Source organism: Centrocercus urophasianus, unplaced genomic scaffold, assembly GCF_019232065.1.
Source record: "Centrocercus urophasianus isolate 14NV4802_14NV808 unplaced genomic scaffold, USGS_Curo_1.0 seq_39, whole genome shotgun sequence".
Classification (NCBI taxonomy): Eukaryota; Metazoa; Chordata; class Aves; order Galliformes; family Phasianidae; genus Centrocercus; species Centrocercus urophasianus.
Window position 1 is genome coordinate 2,545,508 of NW_024884966.1, and position 25,935 is coordinate 2,571,442.

The 25,935-nt window shown below is 46.0% G+C and overlaps 1 protein-coding gene across 3 annotated transcripts; it reads left to right on the forward strand.

The window, feature by feature from the left end:
* The first annotated feature begins 222 nt into the window (after positions 1 to 222).
* Positions 223 to 25,882, forward strand: TFAP2B (transcription factor AP-2 beta). 3 transcript variants are annotated; one of them, XM_042832672.1, is made up of 8 exons: positions 256 to 303; positions 5,073 to 5,531; positions 10,755 to 10,815; positions 13,582 to 13,614; positions 18,439 to 18,640; positions 20,602 to 20,720; positions 23,169 to 23,310; positions 25,582 to 25,882. In XM_042832672.1, exons 1-8 carry the CDS (start codon positions 256 to 258, stop codon positions 25,880 to 25,882), a joined length of 1,365 nt encoding a protein of 454 aa, XP_042688606.1. The 3 variants fall into 3 exon arrangements, with proteins under 3 accessions (XP_042688605.1, XP_042688606.1, XP_042688607.1); XM_042832673.1 differs by lacking the exon at positions 256 to 303 and adding an exon at positions 3,659 to 3,685; XM_042832671.1 differs by lacking the exon at positions 13,582 to 13,614 and having other exon boundaries at positions 223 to 303; positions 18,421 to 18,640.
* The last annotated feature ends 53 nt before the right edge of the window (positions 25,883 to 25,935 follow it).

The window sequence follows — 25,935 nt, forward strand, 5'->3', positions numbered from 1 at the left end:
ATATAGTCACATATATGTCTGTAGATATATGTAACTATGTAACAGATAATGTTTTTACTATCCGATGGAGGTTTACTTCTGCAGCCTATTGTTTCAGACAACAGATATAAGTTGCGATGGAAGAGGAACGTCGGATTTGGTGTCTGTCCCCCATTTCCAATTATAGATGGATCATTACAGACAGAGAAGTACTGAGAATCCAGACATCTGCTCTTCACATGAATGCACTCACCTCCTAGAGAACAGCCTGCCATCATGCTCTGGAAACTGGTTGAAAATGTCAAGTACGAAGATATCTATGAGGTGAGTATATAATATGCATATGAGTAAGAGAGTATATGTATATTTAAATATACATCTAGCTGCATAGAGGCACACTATATAATACATATATAGCTCTGCATCTGCTTACATTCAGATATAGAGAAGCAGACACCCGTACACACAAATAGAGATGGGAAACAGACAGTAAATGCTTAAATGCTTATTTATTTGCAAATTTGTAGCCGGCATATCAAGTCCTAAACTTTCTTTTTTTTTTTTTTTTCTTTTTTTTTTTTTTTTCTTTCGTGGAAAAGCTGTTTGATGCGATTTAAAACATCAAAGAAACGATCTGAGGGTTGGAATGAGGCAACTTAAAGGCAAGAGTTGGGTTGTTTAGAGCCCGAATTAAATGTAATTCGATTAAATACGGGCAAATGTCGAGAAAGAGGGGAAAAGATGAAATTAGAAGAGAAACGCGATCTGCTATTCTGGGACGGGATGCATTTCTTTCTTTTCTTTTTGTCCTAGTTTCTTAATTTCCGATCCCAATCTAAGCTCTACCTGAATTTGGGTATATAGATAGATTGTCTTTTTCTCGTTTTCACGACCGGATGGCGTTTTTTACGACTCTTTTTACACGCATACACGGGTAGATAAGATGTGCGCGTCCTCATCCACCGGCGCTAATGACGAAGCACACACACATTCTCTCACGTCTTTGGGTACACGCAGCCGAACCGATCCATCCAAAGCGAGCACGGAAAGTTCTGGGCTTGATTTCAGAGACCTCCTCGGGATTTTTTTTTTTGAGGTCCAAAAGCAGAGCGAGGCGGGAGGGGACGGTGTGTGTGTTGGGGGGGAGGAGGATCACAGCAGAGCCAAACGGTTCTTAATTTTGCCCGGATCTTTCCCAAAGCGACTCCGCGAATGCGTTCCTTGTAAGTAAAGCAGCGCGCTGGATCGGCTCCGAAATGGGAACAAGTAATAATAATAATAATAATAATAATAATAATAATTAGATAGAAGGAAAGGTTTGCCGCTTCGTCAATGAATTTTTGTTGTTCTTTTTTATTATTATTTTTATTTTTAATTTGGATTTGGTGATGCTGGTGTTCGTAGGATTGGGGAAGGATTCTCACAGCTGTTGGTTGGGGGTGTTGGAAAGGCTCTGGGCGATACCGTCCGGCCCGGGGAAGCGCCGTCGGGGCCGTTCAGCTGCAACAGCCCCAAAGCGGTCCCGCATCTCTTCGGACTTCCATCGGGAAAGCAGACAGAGATAAAAAGAAAAGAGAAGGGAAAAAAAAAAAATGAAAAAGAAAAAGAAAGAAAGAAAGAAAGAAAGAAAGAAAAACGCGGAGAGGGAGGGCACTGCTCCGACTTTTCACAGCCGGAGTGAGGATGGGAAAGAGCCGCAATATCTCCGGCTTTCCGAGCTGCGTTCAGGCTCGTTATCAACCGGCATCGCAGCTCGGTGGGTGTCCGGGTCTCCCTGCAGCCCCCAGACCCGCCGAGCCTTCCCCGTCCCCAGCACAGCCCGGCCATTGTCTGTGCCGCAGCAGCGGGCGACAAAACGTCTCTTTTCTCGTTCTGCGAGGTGGGGGAATGTCGGGGTTTTTTCTCCCCTCTCTGGTTTTTGGAAGGGGAGATGGAAGCGTCGTGCGTCCCTCCACGGCCGTGAGAGCGGTGGGATGGGGCAGAGCGATCCTAACCCGCCGATGAGCTCCGGGTCATTCCGTAGCGGGCAGCTTTCAAAAGAATATTTTTGTGGGTTGGTTTGAAAAAGGAGGAAGGATTCGTAAAAGAAAAAAAAAAAAAAAAGAAGAAGAAGAAGAAAAAAAGTGTTTCTCCTCCTTCTCCTTTTTCTTTCCGATTTCTAATTGAGAACGCGATTACAGGGGCGTCTCAGGCGCTTAAATGGAATCTGTTCTTAAAACAAAAGTGTGTGTGTGCGTGTAATGGGGATTGGGGGGGCTGCTCTGGGAAGTGTGAGTCTATTTAGGAAGGAACGTAAGTTGAACTTTAACAGAAATGGCAGACAGTCCAGTTGAACGAGTTCCTGCAACATCAAAAAGGTTTTACATCGCCCCCGGCTTTGCCTCGAAACTAGAAATTTACTATCCTTTAAAAATCACTGCATACATTTTACATTCGGGTGAAAATCGGGATAGATGTGTGCATATCTATACGGCGGGTTGGGTTCTTTCTGCGTATCGGGCTGGAGGAGGATTCGGAATTGAAGGGAGCCCAACTTCACCCCGCTGCAGCGTTTATTGGGCTGTTCCGAATGAGCACGGGCGGGAACACGCACCAGAAGGGCTTAATCTCCGCTGTAAATAGATAGATTGGAGTCAGTGAGCATTTCTTCTTGCTTTTTTTTGAAAAATAAAAATAAAAAAGGGGGAGAAAAAAAAAAAAAAAAGAATAAAAAAGAAGCGAAAGGATTAGGAAAGCCTCTTATTTTCCTCGTTATTTGTTAAAAGAAAAGAAAAAAATATCTACAAGAACAAAAGCACCAAAGGCAATCAATTCACCGTATTGGGAATGTATAATTAAACGTAAAAAGGGGGGGTGGAGGGGGGGGGGAAGAAAAAAAAAGAAAAAAGAAATACGTTTTTTTCTTCTTCTTCGCCTCCAGCACTGCTCCATCTCCCTTCCCTGCTCAGTGTCTGCTTTCCACGTCTTCCCCCGCTCGAGTTAATTGAAGTTCTGCCTCTTCCCTGCTAAACTTTTTCCCCCCTCTCCCTCTCCCCAAACTCTGCCCCTGCCAGCCCCCCTCGTCTGATTACATCGAGTAATTCTCCACTGAATGAACGTCATTTACAATAGTAGGGGAGCTCTCGAGCTGGCTGCCAGCTTCACGCTCCATTTGGTCCTGCATTCTCCCTTTAAAGTAGTCGTGTAATATTAATAGTCATGAATATCAATTATTATGAGGCGGCGTAGGGAAGGAAAGGGAGGAAGGGGTAGCGGAGCAGTCTGAGCCCAGCCTTGGGTTGAAGAGGATTGCGTTTGGGAGCTCAAAGGGGGGTGGGGGGGAAAAAAAAGAAGAAAAAAAAAAGAAAAAAGAAAAAAAAAAAAGAAAAGAAAAAAAAGGAAAAAAAAAAAACAAAAAAAAAAAAAACAACAGAGAGGGAGGGGTGAATCCTATATGTAGATCGAGGCTTCCAGGCTCGGTTTTGGGGGCATTGGTTCTTTTTTCTTTTTTTTTTTTTTTCTTTTTTTTTTTTGATGGATAGTCTCCGAAATACCTCAAGCTGTTCTCCTGTGTCCAACACGGCCCTTTGCAGATCTCCTTGATATATATCTATATATATATTTTTTTTCCCTTCCAAATATTAGTGTTATCGCCACACTCTTTGATTTTTAGCTATTACAAGACTTTTTTTATTTCCAGATGTTAGTCCACACCTATTCCGCCATGGTGAGTTTGGATCCATGTTGTACTAGAATTGCATGTTCTTTCTCTCTCTCTCTCTCTCTCTCTCTCGATCTGTTGTCTCCCTCTCTCTCTCCCTCTCTCTCTTTTAAACGCCTTTGGCTTGGTAATTTAGCACAATAATTGGAGGAGGCTTTGCAGCTGCTTCTCCCTTTTTGCATTGTGTGTTCTCCATTTGAGATTGGGGGTGGGGGGCGCTGGTGGAGGGGGGGGGGAGAGCAGGGGAAAAAAAAATTTATCCCCCCCCCCCCGTTATTTTTTTCTTTTTTTTTTTCTTTTTTTTTTTTCTTTTTCTTTTTGAACCCTGTGTGCCATTGCTTGTGGGGCTACGAGCTGCACTTGGTGGAATATCACCTTTTTCTTCGGTACTTTCACCTCGCAGCTTCCAAGCGACGGAGTGGGACAAAAGTCCGCTCCCACCTTTCCTCTGATGCCTTCACACACTTCTTTCCCCCCAACCCCCCCACACCCCAAAAGATTTTACATTACAATTACCCCCCCACCCCACCCCTCATCCCTTCCCTCCCCCCTTTTCCTCCGGAATATAACATTGCAAAAAGAGACAAAAAGACACCGGGAGTTCCTGCAGAAATCGTAGCGGTTGGATTCGTTCAGTACAGATGTTTCACTTTGATTCTGTTTGGTTATTATTAACATTATTACTATTAGACTCTTATCCAAAGGGTCCCTGTGATTATATTATTATTATTATTATTATTATTATTATTATTATTATTATTATTTCCCAACTCTTCTCTCTGACCACTCTTTACCTCGGGCTCCTCCGAGAAGTGCAAACTTTCCCCTTCGGGTCTTTTTTTTTTTTCAATCCCACGTGAAGATGGGTCGCTGATGTCGAGTTGTTGAGTCGCAGGGGCTTCAGGGAAGGAAATAAAAGAGACGTTGGGAAACTTCGGGCAGGACGAGGGGGTGGGTGGTGAGGAGGGGTGGATTTGAGGGCTTTCTCTCTTCTTTAAACTTTTATATCGGGGACCGGTGGAGGGAGAACCGTGTTAGTAAAGCGGAGTCACACATCTTGTACGGAGCATCAGTCCTACATGTTTAGTCAGGACATGAAGCGTCTCTCCCTCTTTCCCCCCTCCCCCTTTGCCCTTCCTGAATTATTCCTGGGCATAGTTTTGGGTACGAAGCGTTGGGAGGCGCAGGGGACGGGGGGACACCGACCAACACCGGTTCACCATGGTTTCACTTTTCCTTTATTTTGTTTTATTTCGGGGTGGGTGATTTACTGCTGGGTTTGCGTTCTTTATATATCTATATATATAAGAAAAAAAAAGAGAGAGAGAGAGAAAAAAAGCGTTCCTCTTTTGTTGTTGTTGTTGTTGTCGTTTCTCTTTCATCCCGCCTGTAGGACCGGCATGATGGAGTGCCCAGCCACAGTTCCAGGCTGTCCCAGCTGGGATCCGTCTCCCAGGGACCCTACTCCAGCGCTCCTCCGCTCTCTCACACCCCGTCCTCGGATTTCCAGCCGCCTTATTTCCCACCCCCCTACCAGCCTCTTCCTTACCACCAAAGCCAGGACCCTTACTCCCATGTCAATGACCCCTACTCCCTAAACCCCTTGCATCAACCCCAGCAGCACCCCTGGGGACAGAGGCAGAGGCAAGAGGTTGGATCAGACACCGGGTCACTGCTGCCACAGCCTCGGGCCGCCCTGCCCCAGCTCTCTGGACTGGACCCCAGGCGGGACTACCACTCGGTACGGCGACCAGATGTCCTGCTGCACTCAGCTCACCATGGCCTTGACTCCGGCATGGGGGACAGCCTTTCCCTGCACGGCATCGGGCACCCGGGGATGGAGGAGGTCCAGGTAAGGCAACGCGCTTCTTCCTCTATGGGCGATGCTTTCCACCTGGGAATGGTTTTGGTGTGGGTTAAAACGCTTTTTTTTTTTTTTTCTTTTTTTTCTTTTTTTTTTTTTTGTTGTTGTTGTTGTTGTTTTGGTATATATATCTACTTTTTTTTATGATATTGCCCCTTCCCTCCCCCAGTTCATTTTTATTTTTTGCTTTTTCCCTTTTGATTTGTGTGTTCGAGGCGAGTTTATTTCATAGCTGTCACGCACGGGCTCTGCTTTGCCAACTGTCTGCTGCAAAGAGCAGAGTGCGTTGGGGCAGGCAGGCTCTGCTCTCTCCACGTGCTTCCAAAGCTGGCAGGGTTGAAGCCTGGCTTTTCAAATCCCAGCTATTTCCCATGCAATCTCAACTCCCCCTCCGCCCCCCACGTTAATTTCCTTCACTCCAGGGACTTTGATGAAACTGTCAAATTACCACTTTACTTTTTTTTTTCCCCTCCATCCGTGAATATCAACAGAACCCAAATCGAGAGGGGTTATCGGGACAGAACCGTCCCCATCCCTCCTTTTTTAAGCACAATTATTAGGGTAGCATTGATTTTACGTAGTTCGGTTCGCTCCTTTGGATGACAAAGGAGTTTCAAGGGAAGGGAAGCGCAGCATTTCCCAGCCTTCCCCCATCCCACGCGAAACTCATCGTCACGTGTTGTTTCCTAAAAACAAAGTGACCCTTAACAGCTTCGGTGCTGGGGCGGTTGGCACCTTGCTGGAACAGGGCACGGCCCCTTGGTGGGGGAAGGGAAGGGGTGGGAGGCTTCAGCCTCCGGCATCGGGCTTCAAAAAAGTCAGGGTTTGGGGGGTTGCCTTTCTTTCTTTCTTCCAAGTTTATCTATCAGAGATACGAAGAAGATACGTGTTAAAACTTGGAATACGCAAAGGAAGGGATGAGGGAACGAGGCGTAGACTGCAAAGTTATAGGCAAGGGGAAAGGAAGGAGAAAAGAAGAGAGGAAGAATAGCAGAAAAGGATCCTAGTGAACATCAGTGGCAGAGAAGCAGAAGGGATATATGGCATCAGCCTAAGGACCGTCTAAGGGCTGCAGAACAAAAAACAAAAAAAACCCCTTGCTTGGCTGGGAATGAGGACTTCATGACCAGGAAGGTTTTATGCTCGGTTCTGCTTCTGCCTCCGAGCTCCATGACCGACGGGTCATTGGTTTCTGCGGGTTTCTAAGCTGGTTTGGGAGACCTGAGGGTAGTCTTGAGCCCCACGGGAGCTGTGTGCAGGTCTCGGCTCGCATTCCTCTACGAATGCAGCAAGAGGCTCTGCTCCCTCTGCCCTTCTCTCGCTCAGCAAGCGAGAGGCTTTAAGTACTGTTTGTGCTTTGATATTTATACCTTCTCCAAATAAAAGCCGGTAATTGTTGGCTCTTGTGAGAAAGAGAGAGAGGGGAAGAAAGGGGGAAAGGAAGGGAGGGAGAGGTAAAAGAAAGAGAAGGAGAAGGGGAGAGAGAGTGAGAGAAAGAAGAAAAAAAAGAAGAGGGATGAAGGGAAGAAAAAGGAAGGAAGACAGGAAGGAAAGAAGGAAGAAAGAGAGAAAAACTTCAGGGAGGGATGGAAAAAGGAGAGAAAGAGAGGGGGAAAAAAAAAAGGAGAGAGAGAGAGAGAGAGAGGGAGAAGCTCTGAAAAGCTCAGATCAGCAGCTTTTCCCCTCTTCCTTAATGAAACATCCCCGCAGCCCTGAGCTCAGCCTGCTGCTGCCGCACAGGGGCTGCTTCCCTGGCTGGGGTAGGGATGGGGAAAGGGGAGAAGCAGCTGTGGCTGCGGGCTGAGCTGTTTGCTCGGGATGCTGAAGGCACCGGGAATGGAAGCGGTCCTTCTTTGTAAAAGTTTGGTGGCAAACTGAGGGAGGAGGGGAAGAGGGAGAGGATATCCCAAGGAGAAGCACGTGAAGGGAGAGGTGTCCAACTGCAAGTTAGAGCAGGCAGAGGGGAAAGCGACCCAGTCCTCTCCTACTGTTCGGCATTTTCTATTCTTGTCCCCCCTCCCTACAGATGAAACCGGGCAATTTTCCACCGAAAATTTTATTACGGATCAGGTTCTGCTCAGGCTATGAGGATTCCCGTTATTATCCAAGAAAGTGTTTCCAGAAATGGTCCCAACCTTTTTTTTTTTTTTTTTTTTTTTTTTTTTTTTTTTGATTTAATGAAGTCCTAAAAGTTGAACTGCCATAAGGTCAGACAGATGAAGACGTGTACCTCTGCTTTAGCTTACGCACCTCTGATTAAATAGATGCCATGGGAAAGGGTTGGGCTGTCAAGGGAGAGAAGAGAGAGGAGGGGAGTGCGTGACAGAGAGAAACAGTGGTTATTATATAAACACCAAATCCAGGCCATGTGTAAGCCATTGTCCAGGGCTAGAATTAAGTGACTGCAATACGATAGCTCTCTGTTATTGTAAACAGGACGTATTGTATTGCTATTGCTGCCCCTTTCGAGAGGAATTCTCAATCTGCCACTGACGGCCAAAGGGAGGGGAGAGCCAAGACCTACTTTTGGAAAACAAATTTGCATTATTTCACAGCGGCGCTGGAAAATGCCACTGCAACTCCAGATGATCCTTATTTCTCTTCACCATTTAGACCAAAGCAGGGCTCTACTAGAAATAGATGGGGCAACGTTGTGCGCAGGGGAAAATCCAGGCTTAAAGGAAAACAGGGTTCTTTAGGATTTCCTCTCAGATATTTCCCTTGCTGTTGGATAAGGTGTAGGTGTATATACATGCCACACGTACATATATATATATATATGGGATATTTATGTATCTATGTGGCATGTATATGTACAGTATGTCTGGCATATATATACGGTATGTGCATATATATGACGTGTGTATTCATGTGGCTTGTCTACATATATATGTGTACTTACATATGGTATAAAGGAAGCTCCATGCTATGGGATTATTGGCAGAGGGGAGGGAAGGCAGTTTTCCTCTCTCAGTTATATCAGGGCCCCCATCACCACCACACACCCCCCCTCAACCACACATCTCCACTTCTCCTCCTCCCCACGCTCACGGCCGTCCCCTCCTGTGTGCCAGCAAGAGGCACGGAAAGTTAAGTTGCACACCAAAAAACACCTAACTCTCTTATAAAGTAACCCCTGGTATCACTTTTAACTAAAGAAGTCTAGTAATTAAAAGTCTGAGTTGTTTTTCCACGTTTCCGCATGCAGTCCTAATTAAATCTTTACGATCCTCTCTGTGACTATTAACTGCCAGCATGCTGAGCGAATATCCTGTACAAAAACCCAGCAGGAGGGCGTAATTAGATAGAAAATCAGACAGGAGTCTTCTCATTAACTACAACAACTAACCCACGTTGCTGATGGAGCGAGCGGAGTGCACGCACGCACATAAAGCGTGTGCACAGACCTATACCCCAGAGATAAGGTGAGAAAAGAGAGGAGGGGGGGAGGAAGGACAGGGAGAGAAGATGGCGTTTCGTATTTACCTCCAGCTCTGCGCCATCGAGTCGCAAGGCGCAGGACTCCGGCAGGCTGCAGGATTTGCTCATCATCCCTCCTCGGCAGCTGCTGAGGGAAAGGAGGGAAGAGTTTGTAATTGTGTGTTGTGCCCTTTAGGTATGCGGGCTATTGATTAGGGGAGAGGCTGAGCCACGCACGGTGTGAGGAACAGCCTTGTGAGCGCGCTTTGGAGCTCACGGTGCAACGAAAGCAGTGGAAAGGTCCATGGGAAAAATTGCTCCATCACCTTTTTTTTTTTTTTTTGAGGGGGGAGATGCGATTTTCTCCTAAATCGTATCAGGGTTGGAAAGTTGGAGACAAGGGCTGAGGTCCGATGAGTTCAGCTTCTCGGTAAAGCCGATATGAAGTCGAAATAACAGGGAAGGGAATCGCCGATCTGTTGAAAAGACGTTTTCCTTGTGGAAAAAATATATGTAGGTGTGTGTGGGAGAAGTTCTTAAGGATGGCATACCTTGAAAATTAAAAGGAGAAATTAAAAAAAAAAAAAAAGAAAAAGAAAAAAAAAGGAAAAAATAAAAAAGGAAAAGGAAAGGAAAAAAAAATCTGGGTAGAAAGAAAAACAACAAATAAACAAATGAGGGAGAAAAAAAAAAAACAAAGAAAAAAAAGCCAAGAAGTTTAAAAAGCACACACAGGTCCTCCTTCCACCTGAAACCCGGAGTTCACCCTAAAGCGGAACCTGTGGCAGCTCCGCAGTGAATTGCCCTCTCCACGCTGCTCTGATGGAGGTGGTTTTGCTGCACCGAGCTCTGATTTGCGTTGGTTTGCAGTCGTGGACCACACCATCAAGCTGAGATAAGCGACCCAATGTGGGCTCTGCCCCTCTTTGTTCTTTCCCCTTCCCGAGCGCCGTAATAACAGGTGTGCTCCGACAGGGACCCAAAAGAGCAACAAATCGTAAAAAGGGATATTTTTTTTGTTTAAGGAGGATCGGGGGGACTTTTTTTCTAGGCAATCAATTTCATAGCTGGTACTTTTGATAAGGCATAACCCCGCTCGGCCCTCCCGGCCCACAAACTGGGAACCCCGGGAGCTGTAAATCCCTTTCTGCTCACACCCTACACGAAGTGGGCGTTGTGCTGCTCTTCAAATCGCCCAGGCTTTAATTAAAAGTCCATAACGCAAACTATTCTATGTAAGAAGTAAATGGCCCTTGAATTATTAAGATGTAGCGGGGTTAAGCAAACAAACAACACGAAAATAGGAGAGGTGGAGGAGGAGGAGGAGGAGGAGGAGGGGGGGGGGGGGGAGGGGAAGAAAGGGGAGGGAGAATTGAAGTTGTCCTTAATCGTGTTCATTTATGCCATGCAATAGATCTTGCAGATGTTGCTAAATTGCCGGATTTTCAAAGGGAGAAATGTAAAGCTTTCTGGCATGCAAAGAAGTCCATGAGATAGCCACGGTTTTATAAGATAACAAAACCAATATTGCGCCCCATATGCTTCACACCTCCTTTTTTTTTCCTTTTCTTTTCTTTTTTTTTTATTAGCCGACTGTATAATTTGTAAGAATTTCATTTCCTTGTCGTTTGGGGGGAATAATAATAACAATAATAGGACTAAAACTCCCTCCTCCCCCAGTGAATTAATATAAATGGAAATAACAGCAACCCCAGTTTGGGATGACATGATTTATGTACGCGGTTCTTTAATATCCAGTCAATTTGAATAGAGATGTTTTTATATCCACAGTCAGTTGAAGATGCCAATAACAGCGGTATGAACTTATTGGACCAGTCTGTCATTAAAAAAGGTATGGATTATTCCAACGAGCTAGACAAACTTTTACAGTGTGGCAATACCCTCGTGATATATATGTGTGTGTATATGTATATATATTTTACTTCGGGACAATGAATGGATCCGGGAAGGAGGAGACAGCAAAATGAAACGCTGATTGGGTCTTTAGATAGAGCGAAGGGGGAAGGGAAGGGAAGGGAAGGGAAGGGAAGGGAAGGGAAGGGAAGGGAAGGGAAGGGAAGGGAAGGGAAGGTCGATCTCCCCCCTTCCTCCAATCACACCCTCAAATGGGGCACCCCATGCTGTCCCTCATCCCCAACAGTCCTCCATGGGGATCGCGTGGCTTTATACGTGGAAGAAAGAGAAGAAATACAACAACGCGGCGGCCGGCGCTGGTGACTCCACTTTTGGGCTCCAATGCATCTCCCAGGCGGGTGGGAGGTGGAAGGGAAAGAAAGCAATGCCTGTGGAAAGCAGTTTTGCCTTCTTTCCCTCCCCCCCAACCTCCCCTTCCCCCTGCCTATTTTTTAAATCTCCCTACATATGCGCACATGATTTAGTGTAACTGCAGAATCACCCCATACTGTTAAAGGGAATGTGATATTAACAAATGTTTGCAGTCTCTCGTACAGCTGTAAGCAAAATAATTAACTAATTAAACTAATTAAATGTAATTACAATAACTCATTTCGGGCGTAATGCAGCTGCTTAATTTTTTTTACATTTCTCTGACAGTCACTGGAAGATGCTTGGCGATTAGTGTTGTGTTATGCTGGTAGACATTAAACAGATCCCACACTGCAAATGTAGGGGAAGCTATCTTTAATTATCTAAGGAGTTTCTATTTCTGGATTCAATTTTAAGTACCAGAGACGAGGCTTAGAAACGCTGGCCCTTATGCTTACGATCAGCAGAGCTTATCTCCGGGACCTTATGATTTGTCAAACCCTCAGTGCAGCTACAAACACTTAGGATCTCGTAGAACCCAAAGCAAAATAATCGGAGTGTTTATAGTGTTTATTTAAAACGCGTTCAGGGCAGCGTGAGGTCCTTCCGTTGTGTTTATTGTTTCTTGTTTCAACCCTCGTGCGCCTTTACCACGAGCTTGCAGTTGGTTGAGGGATGAAAACTCCAAGATCGTTTGCGGCCACCGGTTGGAAACGTCGAAGAGGGAGAGACAAAGAATTCCTTGCTTAAAGGGAAAGGCGTTAGTTCGGCTTCTGTGCTTTTGAGTGGGTGTTGCGGTCAGGATCTGCAACCTGACGGCTCCTGGTGGTGTTTTTCCCCTTCTCCCCTCTCTATTCTCCATCCTCCCCACCCCGCTTTGCTGCCTCATGAGCGATGTTTCCTCGTGGGCGTTGTTTGATTAACTGGTGGTTGATTTGCGGTCGGGAGCCTCCTTTATAACGCTGGGCCGCGCTCGCACTTTCGTTACGCAGCGTTTAAACTTCTCCCATCCTCCCCACGCCCGGCCCCCCCCACCTCCATACCCCTCTCCCATTCAGATCCGGCACGGATTAAGGACAGGATGAGATGTGCCCGTTGTGCCTCGAGCAGCGGAGATGGGCACCGCGCGGTGCCATAGGGAGAGATACGCTGAGTTCTTACCGGCGTTACACGTGCGCTTTGGAAATCAGATTACTCAAAGGCACCGAGATCCATCTCCTGCTGTGCTAAAGTAGTTGCATTTTGTTCCTAATGAATCTCGCCAGCAGAAAGGCACGGTGTGGGTTCGGCTGCGAAGTGGGAGCTGAGTGAAGGGTAACGTTTGGGGCAGGCAGTGGGGAATGGAATCATAGAATCACAGAGTGGCCTGGGTTGCAAAGGACCACAATGATCATCTAGTTTCAACCCCCTGCTATGTGCAGGGTCACCAACCAGCAGACCAGGCTGCCCAGAGCCACATCCAGCCTGGCCTGGGGCCAGAGGAGTGGCACATAGAGGCTTCCATCCGAATTTCACTTTGTTCCCTGTGCTATGAGAGCTACTCTGGAACAAGAACAAGCTATTTAAACTCTGTGAGCGGTTATTGCAGGCGGAGGATGCAAAGAGTTATGGGTTGGAGCACTCCTCGTGTTAAGTATTTACTAAATAAGCAGCAGAGGAGATCTATTTCGCCCAAACGTAGCATGGCTCCTAAAATGCTTTAATTAAACTGTAGTGAAAAGAATACAACGTGAACTCGAAGCATCAAGTTAATTATATCATCCAGGCTGCGCGTGCCTCCTTCTTTATGGACTTTGAGGCCTGCAGAGGGAATTATCTATCCATCAATACAAAGGGATTGCCAAAAATATTAAGGAAATCATAAAGGGATTCATAGGCAGCTATCGATTTATCTCGCGGATCGATCCCGCACGACGGATCCCTCGTACGCGGCCCCTTGTTATGTTTGCTATCTGAGCTTACTTGACATTTCTGAAGTAATTTAGTTAAGAGGAAATGAGTTGTTCCCAGTAGAGAGAGCAAACGAGTGGAGTGAAGGTAGCCAGCGTGATAAATGGCTCTTTCATTTGGAGATCTCCAGAGCTCGTTTAAGGCTAATTTTCTGTATTAGCCCCCTTTGAGCTATTAATGCAATAGGCAGGGACCGTGGCCCCTCATCTCTTAGCTGCCCCATTAGAGCGAGCATTAAGCTCCCAAGCCTGAGCTCTGCTGCGGTGGTGGCGAAATAATGAAAGGTGCTTTTAAAACTCTCCTAATCTAAGCTGGCAGAGGGTGGTTAATACGATTTGAAGGGGGCTGGTCAATGAACAATCAATAAACTAATAATGAGAAGGATTCGGTACATTAACAGTCTCAAACTCCAACGAGACATTAAAAAATCATCGTTCACTCCTAGTCCCATTAAGATTTGGGTGGCGGGAGTGGGAAGGAGGGAGCCGGATAAATCATCGAGATGGTGACAATCATCAAGGGAACGAATACCAGATTTTAACTCAGCCCGAAGAACTTACTGGCTGCAGGTTTGGAGGCCTTTCCCTCCGTTCCCATTGCAACGAAGGGCAGGTTTTCCAAGTGTCGGCTCCCTTCGTCATCTGCTCATCTGAAATTCGCTTGGCACTCTCTATGGCAAAATCAGTCGTCGTCGCTCAAATCCCTGCGTGGCCCTAGCGAGAAGTTAATTTTTAGTGACTCTGGGGCACAGTCAGTGACCTTAACGTTATCCCCATGTATTTATTTACTTTCAGCTATTTCTGAAGCCTGGCCTTACCTTCGCATCAGATTTAGCACGAAGGGCCGTTTTAACCCGAACACCTCTTTCGTTGTCTCCTTGCTGACACGCTCTCTTAACGACATTGTTTTAAGGAGAGATATGAAAGGAGCTCTCTTAACTTTGTTTTTCCCAAATAACTTTGAGTCGAGCAGAGCTCCTCCCCACCCCCCTCTTGAAGTATCCAGCAATAAATGATTAACTGAAAACCACTTCGGACACAGCCTTCCAGATGATAGATCTGGGAATCTGCGCCTTTTCTCGGGCTGCCCATTGAGCCTTGAGATTCCTTTTTAATTTAACGCACAGCAATTTCGGAGGGAATATGTTTCACTTTGAAACGTACTCCGGCATCCAGGTGAAGGGGAGCGTTGAAGAGAAGACAGGAATAAGAGGGAAAGGAACGTTTACACTCTCTGTATTTGCTCATTAAGTCTTAAGTAATGATTGGGTCTTTAGTGGCAGCGGGCAGTCATTGTCCCTCTGTTTGGCGACAAAGGCGGATCCAATCACCAGGAACAACACAGCCTTGCTGCTCTGATGGACTTCTTGCTCACTTCACACCCAGTAGGCAGATTAAAGGGGCTGAGGGCTGTTTGACACCTCTTCAGTAATTAGTTCGCCCGCGCTGTTGGCTAATAAGACATACTAATCGCCATGGATTGTTCCATTAATTGATTGATTGATGCATCGGCGATCATATTATTTTGCAGCGTTACTGCGGCGATGTCCGCAGCTCAGAGCTCCTGCTTCTTTTCTTCTTCTTCTTCTTCTTTTTTTTTCTAGCTATTTCCAGGCCACGATTCTATTTATCCCTTCAGTGGTGCCAAAATGCCCTTTTAGTGCCATTTACGCTCCTGCGTGCGCAATTTCGCGCGTGTGCGGAGCGCAAACCCACAGGAAATCACCACCAGCACAAAATAAATAAATAAAAAATAAAATTAAAAAGAAAAAGAAAAAAAAAAAAAAAAAAAGAAGAAGAACCAACCCCTAAGACTTAATGTATGCACAGAAAATTGTAAACATGTAAAGAACTGAAAGCTTCACGCTGAGTTTCGCCATGCTCCATTTCCCCACCATTTCCTGCTGTCGTTTTAAAGCGATCTCGCTCATCTAGAGATCCCGTTTGCAGGAACAGTATGCTTATAATTACTAACAAATCAAGCGGCTACTGTTGCTCTCCCGCTTTATTGATAAGCTGAAGAGAAATGGAAAGGGAAGGGATGACAAAGAGGGTAGAAATCATCACGGGGTGTGAAGGAGGGAGGGAAGAAATGGAGGAATGGGGAGGAAAACAGATGATTTGAGAAGGAGGAAAGATATGAAAGCGGTCACGCCCGTAATTAAACAGAGTTTTGGAGCGCAGGGACAAGAAGAAGTAAATCAGTGGTTGGGGGGGGGGGGGGGGAATAAATAAATAAAGTTGAAGCGGAGGTGGTGGGGACGCTGTGCAGGAGTTGTGTGTTGCTCTGTCAGCAGGCAAAGCAATCCCTGAGCTACGGGGAGGCTGAAAATCACCTCCCGTTACGGTGCGCATCGGTTTGCACGCCCGCGGGGCTGTGACACGCGCAGTGCACACGCGGACGCGTGTGGCCGTTCTGTTCTCTCTGCCTACAGCCGGAAAGCGACAGCCCACCATAAACATACAGATACGATGTAGATAGCGATAATTCATTCCGTGGCAAACACGGGCTGATTTTTTTTTTTCCCTCTTTTTTTTTTTTTTTTTTTTTTTGGAGGGAGCATTAGGTAATTTACAGAAGATACAGAGCGTAGATAGAGCACATCTCTCTGAAGCTATGAAATCGCGATAGATATGCTTGCACCGCCTGGAAAAAGCTTGTAGAATGGGATGGGTCTTATTAAGGCTCCCAGCTGTGTTCGCGCAATACTTTTAGGGGAGGGGGTGGCACCGCTGGGAGCAAAGGGGCTCAGCAGAACAGGGAAGGAGCCTGACTGCTCACCGACAGCAATTCGCAGGGGAAAATCAACCCCCCGAGCACGTGAAAACCCCTATTTCAGAGGTTAACAAACGTGGGAAGTGGCACGACGGGCGGTGTGGGGTCTCTTGAAAGCGTCGCAGGGGTAAATCTCTCCTTAGTGAGTTTAGACTAAGATCAGATGGCCGCGGAATTGTTGCCTCTTGTTTAATTTCTCAGTTCATTGGACAGTGACCTGATAAAGCGGTCACTAAATATAGCCCCGGTAGAAAGAGGTGAGCCCGAACCACCGAGTCCATGCGTTTGTCCGGAGGAGGAGAGAGAAAAAAGCAAAACAAAACAACAAACAAACCGACAACCAACCAACCAAAACCAGTGATGAAAATCCATTTGGTGTGGCAACGCATGAATCCAACTCTTTTTTCACTTTGTCTTGATGGCGTGCTCGCATGATGCTGCAGAGCACTGCATGTGGCATATACGATTCATCTACATATAACGGGGGGCAAGGCAGAGTCTCTCGCTTTTATTCTCACTACCCCGAAGGAGTCTCTTCCTATAGAATCAACGGCAAAAATCCCATTAAGAGCAAGGAAAGGCCTCTAAGTCTCTTGTAACTGCTACTGCGCCGATCTCCAACTCTTTGCAAACTCCTTTATGAGCTGCATAATGTGCCCAACTAAAAATAATAAATAGGAATCCGTTTCACTTTCCGATTCCCCAAAGTAAAGCCACTCCGAATAATTTGTTTATACGGGGGACTATATAGAAGCAATACGTATATCTGAAATCGACATGCCTCTTGGTTTTTAGCTGTTATAGGGTTTTTATTGTGGGGGTCTGGTCTGGCGGTAGGAAATGATCTGTAATAAAAACAGTGCAATACGGTTGTGTCTATTCCATACGCTGAGGTTATAAAATTGGCAATTGCCCAGTAGTTAGCACTTGGTAATATATTAGGATACCCGATCTTATTGTTTAGCAACTCCAGACGACTTAAATATCCCCTCAACCCTAATGGTTTGATTCTCCAGATATGTCGCAAATAAACAGGGTTTTTATGGCTAATAGCCGGCATATGCGCAGAAATCAGAGCCCTCTGATTTGCCGGATGGGTTTCGCAATTGATTTGAGTGGGAAAACGGCAAGAGGCTGAAGTGGTATCAGCGCTGCCTAAGGATCTGTAATCAATTCAAGCATTCTCCTCCGTGGTCGCGGAATTCTCTCCGCGCATCGCGGTTGCGGCGATCCGCGAGGAAGCAGCAGTAGCAGCTGTCAGCTCTTATTAACTCCTACATAAAACATACCTTAAGTACGGTTTGTTATCAATTACTCGCCGAAATGAAGCAACTGGGAAAAGGAAAGGCGAGGCTCCCTATAAATTAAAGCGATTGGTTGATTGATCAGCGCACCTGCCGTAAATCAGAGCGGTTGCGCGCAATTACGAGCGAGCGGTTGAAGTCCATTGGCAAACAAACGGCGGCCCATTGCTTGTTGCTGTTTGTTTCTGAGCGGCTCTGGATGCCGTTATGGGGATTTGCTGAGTCTGATTTCCTTTGGTCTTAACACAGCTCTCGTTTCTCAGAGCGATGGGGTACGTTGGTCATGGGTAGGATAAAAAGTTTCTATTTTGTTTTGGTTCGCCTTTTTTTCTTTATTATTATTATTAACCTTTCCTAACTTCCTTTCCATAACTTCTAGCCCTCCCTTTGGGGGGCTGGAATTTGATGATCCTTGAGGTCCCTTTCGACCTAACCCAACCTTTTCTATGATGATACATAATACTGCATCTAGACTTCCTTTCAGTAGGAACAGATGAGTTCCCACTGCTTTGAGGACAGCACAACACGGTTCAGTTGGTGCACGTCATGATTAAAACCGAGAATTTATTTTTCCGCTGTTCATCTTTTTCTATTTTTTTTTTATCAGAAGGAAAAGGCTCGTTTTGTTTCATAAACCAGACTTAATAAAAACACAAAGCAATAACAGAGCTGTCTTCTGGTTGCTGTATCCTCCAGCCTCCACACTTATTTAAGGCAGCAACTCCCTCAGTGTAGTGAATTTATTCCTGGCTCGGCTTAGAAGTAATGGGAAACATGAGCGAAAGAAGTAATTCTTTTTCTTTCCCTGCAAAGCGTCAGGTGCTGTCAGCTGTACAAAAACAAGGGGAAGGGGGAAAGGGAGGGGAAGCGAGGGACGAAGAACCCAAAGTTGCCAAATACTTCAGACATGTGTTGTATTTCTCAAGCCTTCACAGAGGCTGTGCTGCATCGCCATCCTTGTTATTATCACATTCCTTGTTATCCTCACTCGGGGGGGCCAAGGGGGGGGGGGAGGGAAACGGCCCCTTTTAGTTTGCTGTAGAGCTGAAAAGTTCCCTTTCGTTTTGCTCTGCTGTGCGTGTTAGAGTGTGTTAACGCTATGCTGTTCGTTTCTTCACCTCCCTTCCTTTTTCTTTCTCCAGTTCCAGTCCCTCCAAAATCCGTTACTTCTTTGATGATGAATAAAGATGGCTTCCTGGGTGGAATTTCGGTCAACACCGGAGAGGTGTTCTGCTCTGTCCCCGGCCGTTTGTCTTTGCTTAGTTCAACTTCCAAGTACAAAGTAACAGTGGGAGAAGTTCAAAGGCGCCTTTCTCCCCCCGAGTGTCTGAACGCATCCCTGCTAGGAGGAGTGCTGAGAAGGTAAGGGGTTGGGGAGGCTGTAAGTGAGGGTAAGGTGGAAATATTCTGCATTCGGGCTCTGAGATTAATGTAGGGGGAGTGCAGCCAAATCAAGCCCAGTGTAGCTTTAATCAGAGCTTCTCGAAATACAGACAGCCAGCAGCTCGGAAAAGCAGTAATTTGGATTTCCATCCGGAGAGGGTTGCTATCGGAATCCTTCGCTGTTGGTGCAAATCACCTCCTAATTGCCCGGTCAGTGCTGCTGAATACCTCTAAGTAGTTAACATTATCGGTCCTTATTAAGTGAGAGGTAGGGAGCGACCTCCAGGCCTGGGTACCAACCCGATGAGTGGGAGATTGCTCAGTCACTAACAAGAATTCAAGCTCCGAAGTCATCGGCTGGATGAACGCGGAGAATGGGCTTTATCTTATGAAAGACTTAATTGCCAGCGTGATTTTCCTGTAGGAAAGCTGAGCTAAGAACATACATCGACGAGAACAGAAAAGACGTTACGATGGAGGTTCTCCCAAGCCAGTGGAAATATGGCAGACTGGGGAATAAGGAGAGACTTCAGGCAGCTCACTGACAAGTATGAATTGGCCCAGAATAAAATTTCAGTTTACGCATGGAAGCTGCAAGTCTTAGAGCAGGGAGGATGTTGCCAACTAGTAGGCAAACACACCGTGTTTGTTTGTTTCCTTGCAATTATTACAACACAATTATTATTAATCGTGTTGAAGTCAGGTGCTCTGTGTCTGGAGAAGGGTACCATGCCCCGCTCCGTGCAGTCACCCTATAACACACGTGGGAATGAGGAGCTCCTAAAATAGCTGCTGTTCCTCATGAATGTCTGTAATCAATGCTCAGCTGCGATCTGTGCCAGGGAGAGGAGCAGAGGTTTGCTTAGAGACGGCAACCCGCCTGCAAATGGAGCAGGAGGACATCGGAGAGATACAGTGTAGAAAATGTAATTATCAAGGTAAAGAAACCTCATTATAGAGCTTCAGTGGATTACCGGAGATGGCCCAAGCCGTAATCATTGGCTACTGCTGACTTCAGTTCCTATCTTGAATCTGAATTTTAGACAAGCTTTGGTTCAGGGGCAGATGAAATATAGGAAGCTGTTCTGCCATGTACCCCTATTTACTCTGATAGCAAATATTGAGAAGTCAGCCTGCTTTCTCTAGCATTGCCGGCTTCCTTTTTGTAAGCGTGACTGCTAAGTCTTCAACGTCTGTTAAATAAGAACCAAGAAGTGCTTGGGATGGTCTGTGGCCTCAGTGCCAAAACTCACTGATATCACAGGTGGAAGGCTTCCACCCCTCGAGCTGTACGTACCTAGGGGTGTGTGAACAATAGCTCCGTGTTTCCCACCTATGGCTCGTTTATCCTTTCAGTGTCCTTATCAGTAACCTCCGACAAATATTCACGTCTTCCTTCAGGCACCCAGATCCCCGTGTAGAACGCGGTGCCTCCGGCTGAGCGTTGCCTCTCCGCACGCGTTCACACGGGCACGAAACCGATCCCGAAGTTTCCTCAGTGCTTTCCTCCCATTCTGCCTGCCCGCAGTTCTCCCTTCGAGCATTTTTTTTTTTCCTCACCTTTTCTTCTTATTATACCCGGACTAAACGATTATTTATTTCTCCTCTATCTTCCTGTCCATCCCCACGCTCCATCCTAACAGAATGCCATACAGTAGGAACTCATTTGTTCTCTACCTCACAATCCTCTGCGGTAATTATTGCTAACCGACATTATTTGATTTCCCTGGGTAAAAGACGAAGAAAAGTGGGCTCATCCCCACTCCCACCCCTGGGAGAAATTAAGCAAATAGCAGCGAACTCGGGCACAAATCAACACACTCAGAGTGCCGAACACAGGATGAAAACCTTTTCAGGGCTCCACTGACTGCACAGACTGAACGTTTCTTCCAGGAGCACCGCGGGGCTTAACGATCATCTCGATTTCTTTGCAATTCTAGAGCCAAATCGAAAAACGGGGGGAGATCTTTGCGAGAAAGGCTAGAAAAAATCGGTTTGAATTTACCAGCCGGCAGGCGTAAGGCTGCAAATGTCACTTTACTCACCTCCCTGGTGGAAGGTAAGCGAGGCTCGCAGCTCCCTTCACACCCCCTCCCACCTCGGGGCTGATATTTCGCGAAGCACAAAAGGCTTTGGGGGATCAGGTGGGAAAGCCTCGAGGAGGTGAAACGCAGGGCGGGTTGGAGGAACGCTTGTCAACGATCCCGTCCCCCAAAATGTCCCCGGAGGGGGGGATTGGTGGCAAGAATGGGCTGTGTTTGTGTGTGTGTGTGTGTGTGTGTGTGTGTGTGTGTGTATGTATGTGTATGCTTGAGCTGGGCAGTCCCGTTCCTCATTGCTATCAATTACCGGGCTGTGCTCCCTGACTCCACCGTCTGCTCCATCCTCCCGCTAATTCCCCCATCCCGAGTTTATTTGTGGTTGAGGCTCATTATTTGTTGACTCTCAGTGAGGGCAAAAAGTATGTTTGGTGAAAGAAATGATCAGTCGAAGACTTCTGGAGCACAGTTTGCCCTATAGTGGGTGGAACAGGACAAGGACTCAAGTAATTCCCAAGGAAGCAAAGAAGGAAGGGAGGGCTGAAGTTTCATCTCAAGTCATAGGATACCCCGAGTTAGAAGGGACCATACGATCATAGAATCCAGCTCTTCATTCAGCTGATGCCATTTTGGTGTTTGGCGTGTTCTCTTTGATTTATTGTTACTGTATGGAAGAGCTATTCTTAAAGCCCCTAATGTTTAGGATATGTGTAAGTTTATGCTAAGGGAAGTTGGACCTTCTCCAAAAAAACCATAACCAGAATAGTGCGGATGCAATTATGAATTGCATGTATCTACCTTACGCATACACCGAGAGGCGTAGGAATAATCCACTTATCTCCTCCACATATGAGCATGCATAAACATTCGTGCTAGATATCAACTTTCCAGCTCTTCTTGGTGGAGTTGTGGCAGCGATAAGCCCTCACTGCATGCAGAGCAGGGGCTGATAGCAGCTCCTCATGGTAGTGCAGGGCTCAGATATAGGCATGGGGGTGCCCATTATAGGGGATGTGCAGCGTTATGGATGCACCCAGGGTGTTGAACCATAGGTGTGAATGCAGCTGTGTGCGAGAAAGTCTGCTCACAGCAAAAGCAAAGCTGGCTTGCAGCCCACGAGGTTACACAGTGATGCGAAACCCCACGTTAAGAGAGTAGGAAGGTGCATGCATCTCTCCCCTGGTTTCCTTACAAATGAAGAGCAGTTTATCTCGTGAGAGCTTCCTTCTTTTGGAATAAGCTGCATCTGATGTAAGGTGAAGTTTGCTTGGTGAGAGCAGCCAGGCTTTGGTGATGCTGTCATTGTGCTCCGGTCAGCATCAATTGTGTGTCACTAGGGGGATGGAGTGGCTGCTGTGGCGACACCTCAGCTGCCCTCACGTTCAATTAAGAGCTTTGTTGATTAGGGAGAAGCTCTGGGAAGCAGAGATGACGTTGGAAGGCAACTCCTGGTCATTAAAAATAACACGGGCCTGGAGTTATTAGACCTATCTGTTTTGTGTGTTGGAAATCTTCCCCTCTGCTCCCTCAGGCAGTGCTTTAAAGGGTTTAACACTTTATTCTGAAGGAGTTGAGCTGTAATCTGATGGAATCCCCTTAGAGTCTGCTATTTCTTTTTAATTACTTTTCCCCCCTCTTCTTTTCTACTTTTTTTCAACTTCTGTCCTCTTCTCGTAGCATCAGGGTGCATCAGAAGGGGTTTGATGACATGAACCTCTCTGTAGGCAAGGAATTAGAAAGCAGGCAGTGGAAATGACAGTTATAATTAGAAGAATTAGTGTTGTTCACAGACAAAATTGCCATCAGTTTATATTCTTCCATAGGTCAAAGAGGACTTCCCACTCCTGGTGATCAGTTAAGAGAGCAGAGTAATGAATTCCATCAAACAAAATAAACTTATTTTCACCATTTTACTGATCTGGCAACAACTGTGATTTAAGTGCCATGTCATCCTGTACAAAATCGACATCAAAATTAGCATTATGTCCACATCTATAAAATGTTGGAGCATGTTCTTCCACAGTATTGAAATAGGAATATTTTTGGTGCTCTAAGGGAAGGTTGAGTCCTTCTGTCTTTCGGGACTTGCTGAGTTTCCCCTTTTTTTGGCCCAGTTCACTTAAATTCGCGTGTGTGTGTGTGTGTGTGTGTGTGTGTGTGTGTGTGTGTATGTGTTCTCTGCCACAATTCCATATGGGATCAGTTGCATGCATGTCTATAAGCCATCCCTCAATACGTTGCTGCAGAGACAGCTGTAAATCTGTACCCAAAACTTCCTATTTCCCCAACATAAGATTTATAGAGGGATAAACTCTGCAGCTTGGCCTTAAGGTGCAGTTGGGTTTCTAAATGTGACCCTAAGAGCTGCTGTCTCCCAGAGAAGCAGCGTGCAGCAGCAAAGCATTACATGAAGCCCTGGTAGCTCGGCCCCAGCCCAGAGGTATTAATGCCCCTCTCATTCCATCCAGGTGAGGCCGTTCATTTAGCCCGGGATTTTGGGTACATCTGTGAAACGGAATTCCCAGCCAAGGCTGTTTCTGAATACCTGAACAGACAGCACACAGACCCCAGCGACCTCCACTCCAGGAAAAACATGCTGCTTGCTACAAAGTGAGTGCCAACATGTCTGTCCCTCCCTTGGAAAAATCTTCCATTACCTTAAACCCTATGACTGAGGTCAATTTAAAGGCAGAGAGAGCCTCCAGTCCCCAAATTATAGGAGCCTCAGGGGGAGGAAGGGGTGCCCACATCATCCTGTCGGTAAGGTAGCTCTTATTGTCTGTGTGTCACTCTGCAGTGGGACAGTGTTTTCCTTATGGAAGATGCATGGGCCTGATCCCTGCATCTACAGTGTGTTTTTTTTCATGCCATCCTCAATCCAAAAACCACCATGAGAAGGCAACAACCAAAAAGTGGGTTACTTCTACACCGTGGTCTGTCTCTCCTGCTGCTCATGCACACCTGTCAGCCTGCTACTAAATTGCAATGTCTAATCCAGATGGTTTAATTAAGAAAAAAAAAAAAAAAGGGTAAAAAAGAAGAAAGCAAGGTTGGAAAGCCCAACAAAAACATTGCGCACTGATAATCGCCCTCACTTTTTGTCCCCTCGACCCGTTTCTCTCCATGGGGACTCTGTTGGTGGTGTTGTATGGGATGACTTGCACCCAGCTGCATCTCCTAACTGAGTGCTCCGGTCCTCAGTGGTGGTGCTGTGTTTCTATCTCTTTTGTTGGGGTGAGGAAAAGGAAAAATAAGGTAAAAGAACAGCCGAAGGAGCTCTCATTTATTTCATGCTCTGGGACGTGGCTTGCCTCCGATGACAGCGTAATTTAAAGAAATATATGGAGGGTTGAAAAATCATTTGCTCAAATTTGTCCAGATGTTTTTTAGACGTGATTGGAATTTGATTGCCCTTTTCCGCAGGGTCAGAAGATATTAATGTCCCAGAACTTTAATTGCTCGCAGACCCTGCTCTGCTCTTTGAAGATGTAAAATGTTGCACTCATTACTGTTTGTTCTCCAAATTCAAAGTTTCCTCTCTTGCACTTTCTTAATGGATAATACACATAGAAGTAGACCTTTATCTTTCTCCACCCTCTGAAACCTTTAACCCACCGGGAATTTCAGGCGATGAGAGCTGAACTCCTTTCTTAAGTGTTTCTTTTTCATTTTTTTTTCCTTTTATGTATTTTTTTTTTCCCTGTGCTCTTTTTCTTTTTTTTTTTTTTTCTTTCTTTTTTTTTTTTCCCCTCAGTCCCTGGGTAGGCATCTACTCAAAGAAATTATCCCATTGGGACCCCCTCCCCCCCAGCTCCCACTTTCTTACATGGCCTTGGTACCTGTTGACATGAAGGCCTTCTGGACTAGAAAGACAGTGAAAAATAAAGAAGGGGGAAATCATATAAATAGTAATAATCAAATCTGATTTTCAGAAGTGTGGAAAAAGTCATCAAGGGCCACAAGTTTCCTCTGATGCTTCAATTGGTCTTTGTCTCCTCAGAACAAAATAGGAAGTGCTGGTTTTGATAAGCCAGAATGGAGCTCTAGAATCCAGAACTTTCTCAACAAGTTTGTGGGGCCCAAGCAGTCTCAAAAAAGATTCCATTTAGTCCATTTACAACATCCTCAGCAGCACACGGATGTGATTTTTCTCCAGAAATGACACTTGAGATTTGCTTTGGTCCAGATGGGTGGTTGGCAGATGCATGGTGCATCTCCTACTCAGCTTAGTCATTTTTGGGTGCTCCAAGCAGGGTTGGGTTTTCTCAGTGCTTTGGGGATGTCCTTGTGATTGCAGGATATATTTGTATCTCTGGACCTTCTTTCAATCCTGCAATTGCAGAAATGTGTTTCCTGAAGAGCATCACCCTAGTTGTGGATCCTAAGCATCAGTTGGACTTGATGATCTTGAAGGTTCATTCCAACCTAGGCAATTCTATGATTCTGTGATCATCCTAGGATGATTCTCAAGCACTGGGAGAATCATAGAACGGTTTGAGTTGGAAGGGACCCTTGAAGTCTATCTGTCCCATTTCCCTGCAGTGAGAAGGGACACCCACAGCTCCATCAGCACCCATCCAGCCTGACCTTGGGTGTCCTGCAGGGATGGGGCAACTACCACTTGTCTGCACAACTTGTGCCAGTGCCTCACCACCCCAATTTCAGAGTCACATGGTTCTATGGAAATCCTAAAGGGCAAAAATATTCCATCCTATGGTCTGGGATCAGCTTTTGGTTGAACATGCTCCTTCCTTCAACCTTGGTTGTCTCAGAGAACCGTGTTAAGTGTGAGATGAGTCTAACCTCCTCTTTTCTCCCCCTTTCTCTCCTTTTTTTTTTTTTTTTTTTCCCCTCTTTCTTACCTTTCTCTCTTCTATTCAGGCAACTTTGTAAAGAATTTACAGATCTCTTGGCCCAGGACAGGACACCCATTGGAAACAGTCGACCCACCCCTATTTTGGAACCAGGCATTCAGAGCTGCTTGACTCACTTCAGTCTCATCACTCACGGCTTTGGGGCTCCCGCTATCTGCGCCGCCCTCACGGCCCTCCAAAACTACCTGACTGAAGCTCTCAAAGGCATGGACAAGATGTTCTTGAACAACAACACTGCTAACAGGCACACATCTGGCGAAGGACCAGGTAGTAAAACCGGAGACAAGGAAGAGAAACACAGAAAATGAGAGGAGAAAAAAAAAAAAAAAAAAAAAAAAAAAAAAAAAAAAAAAAAAAAAAA

Coding starts and splice junctions, on each gene's coding strand:
- TFAP2B (XM_042832671.1), top strand. CDS start 223: ATGCACTCACCTCCTAGAGAACAGCCTGCCATCATGCTCTGGAAACTG. Junction 304..5,072: donor AGTACGAAGATATCTATGAG/GTGAGTATATAA, acceptor TCCCGCCTGTAG/GACCGGCATGATGGAGTGCC. Junction 20,721..23,168: donor ACTCACCTCCCTGGTGGAAG/GTAAGCGAGGCT, acceptor CATTCCATCCAG/GTGAGGCCGTTCATTTAGCC.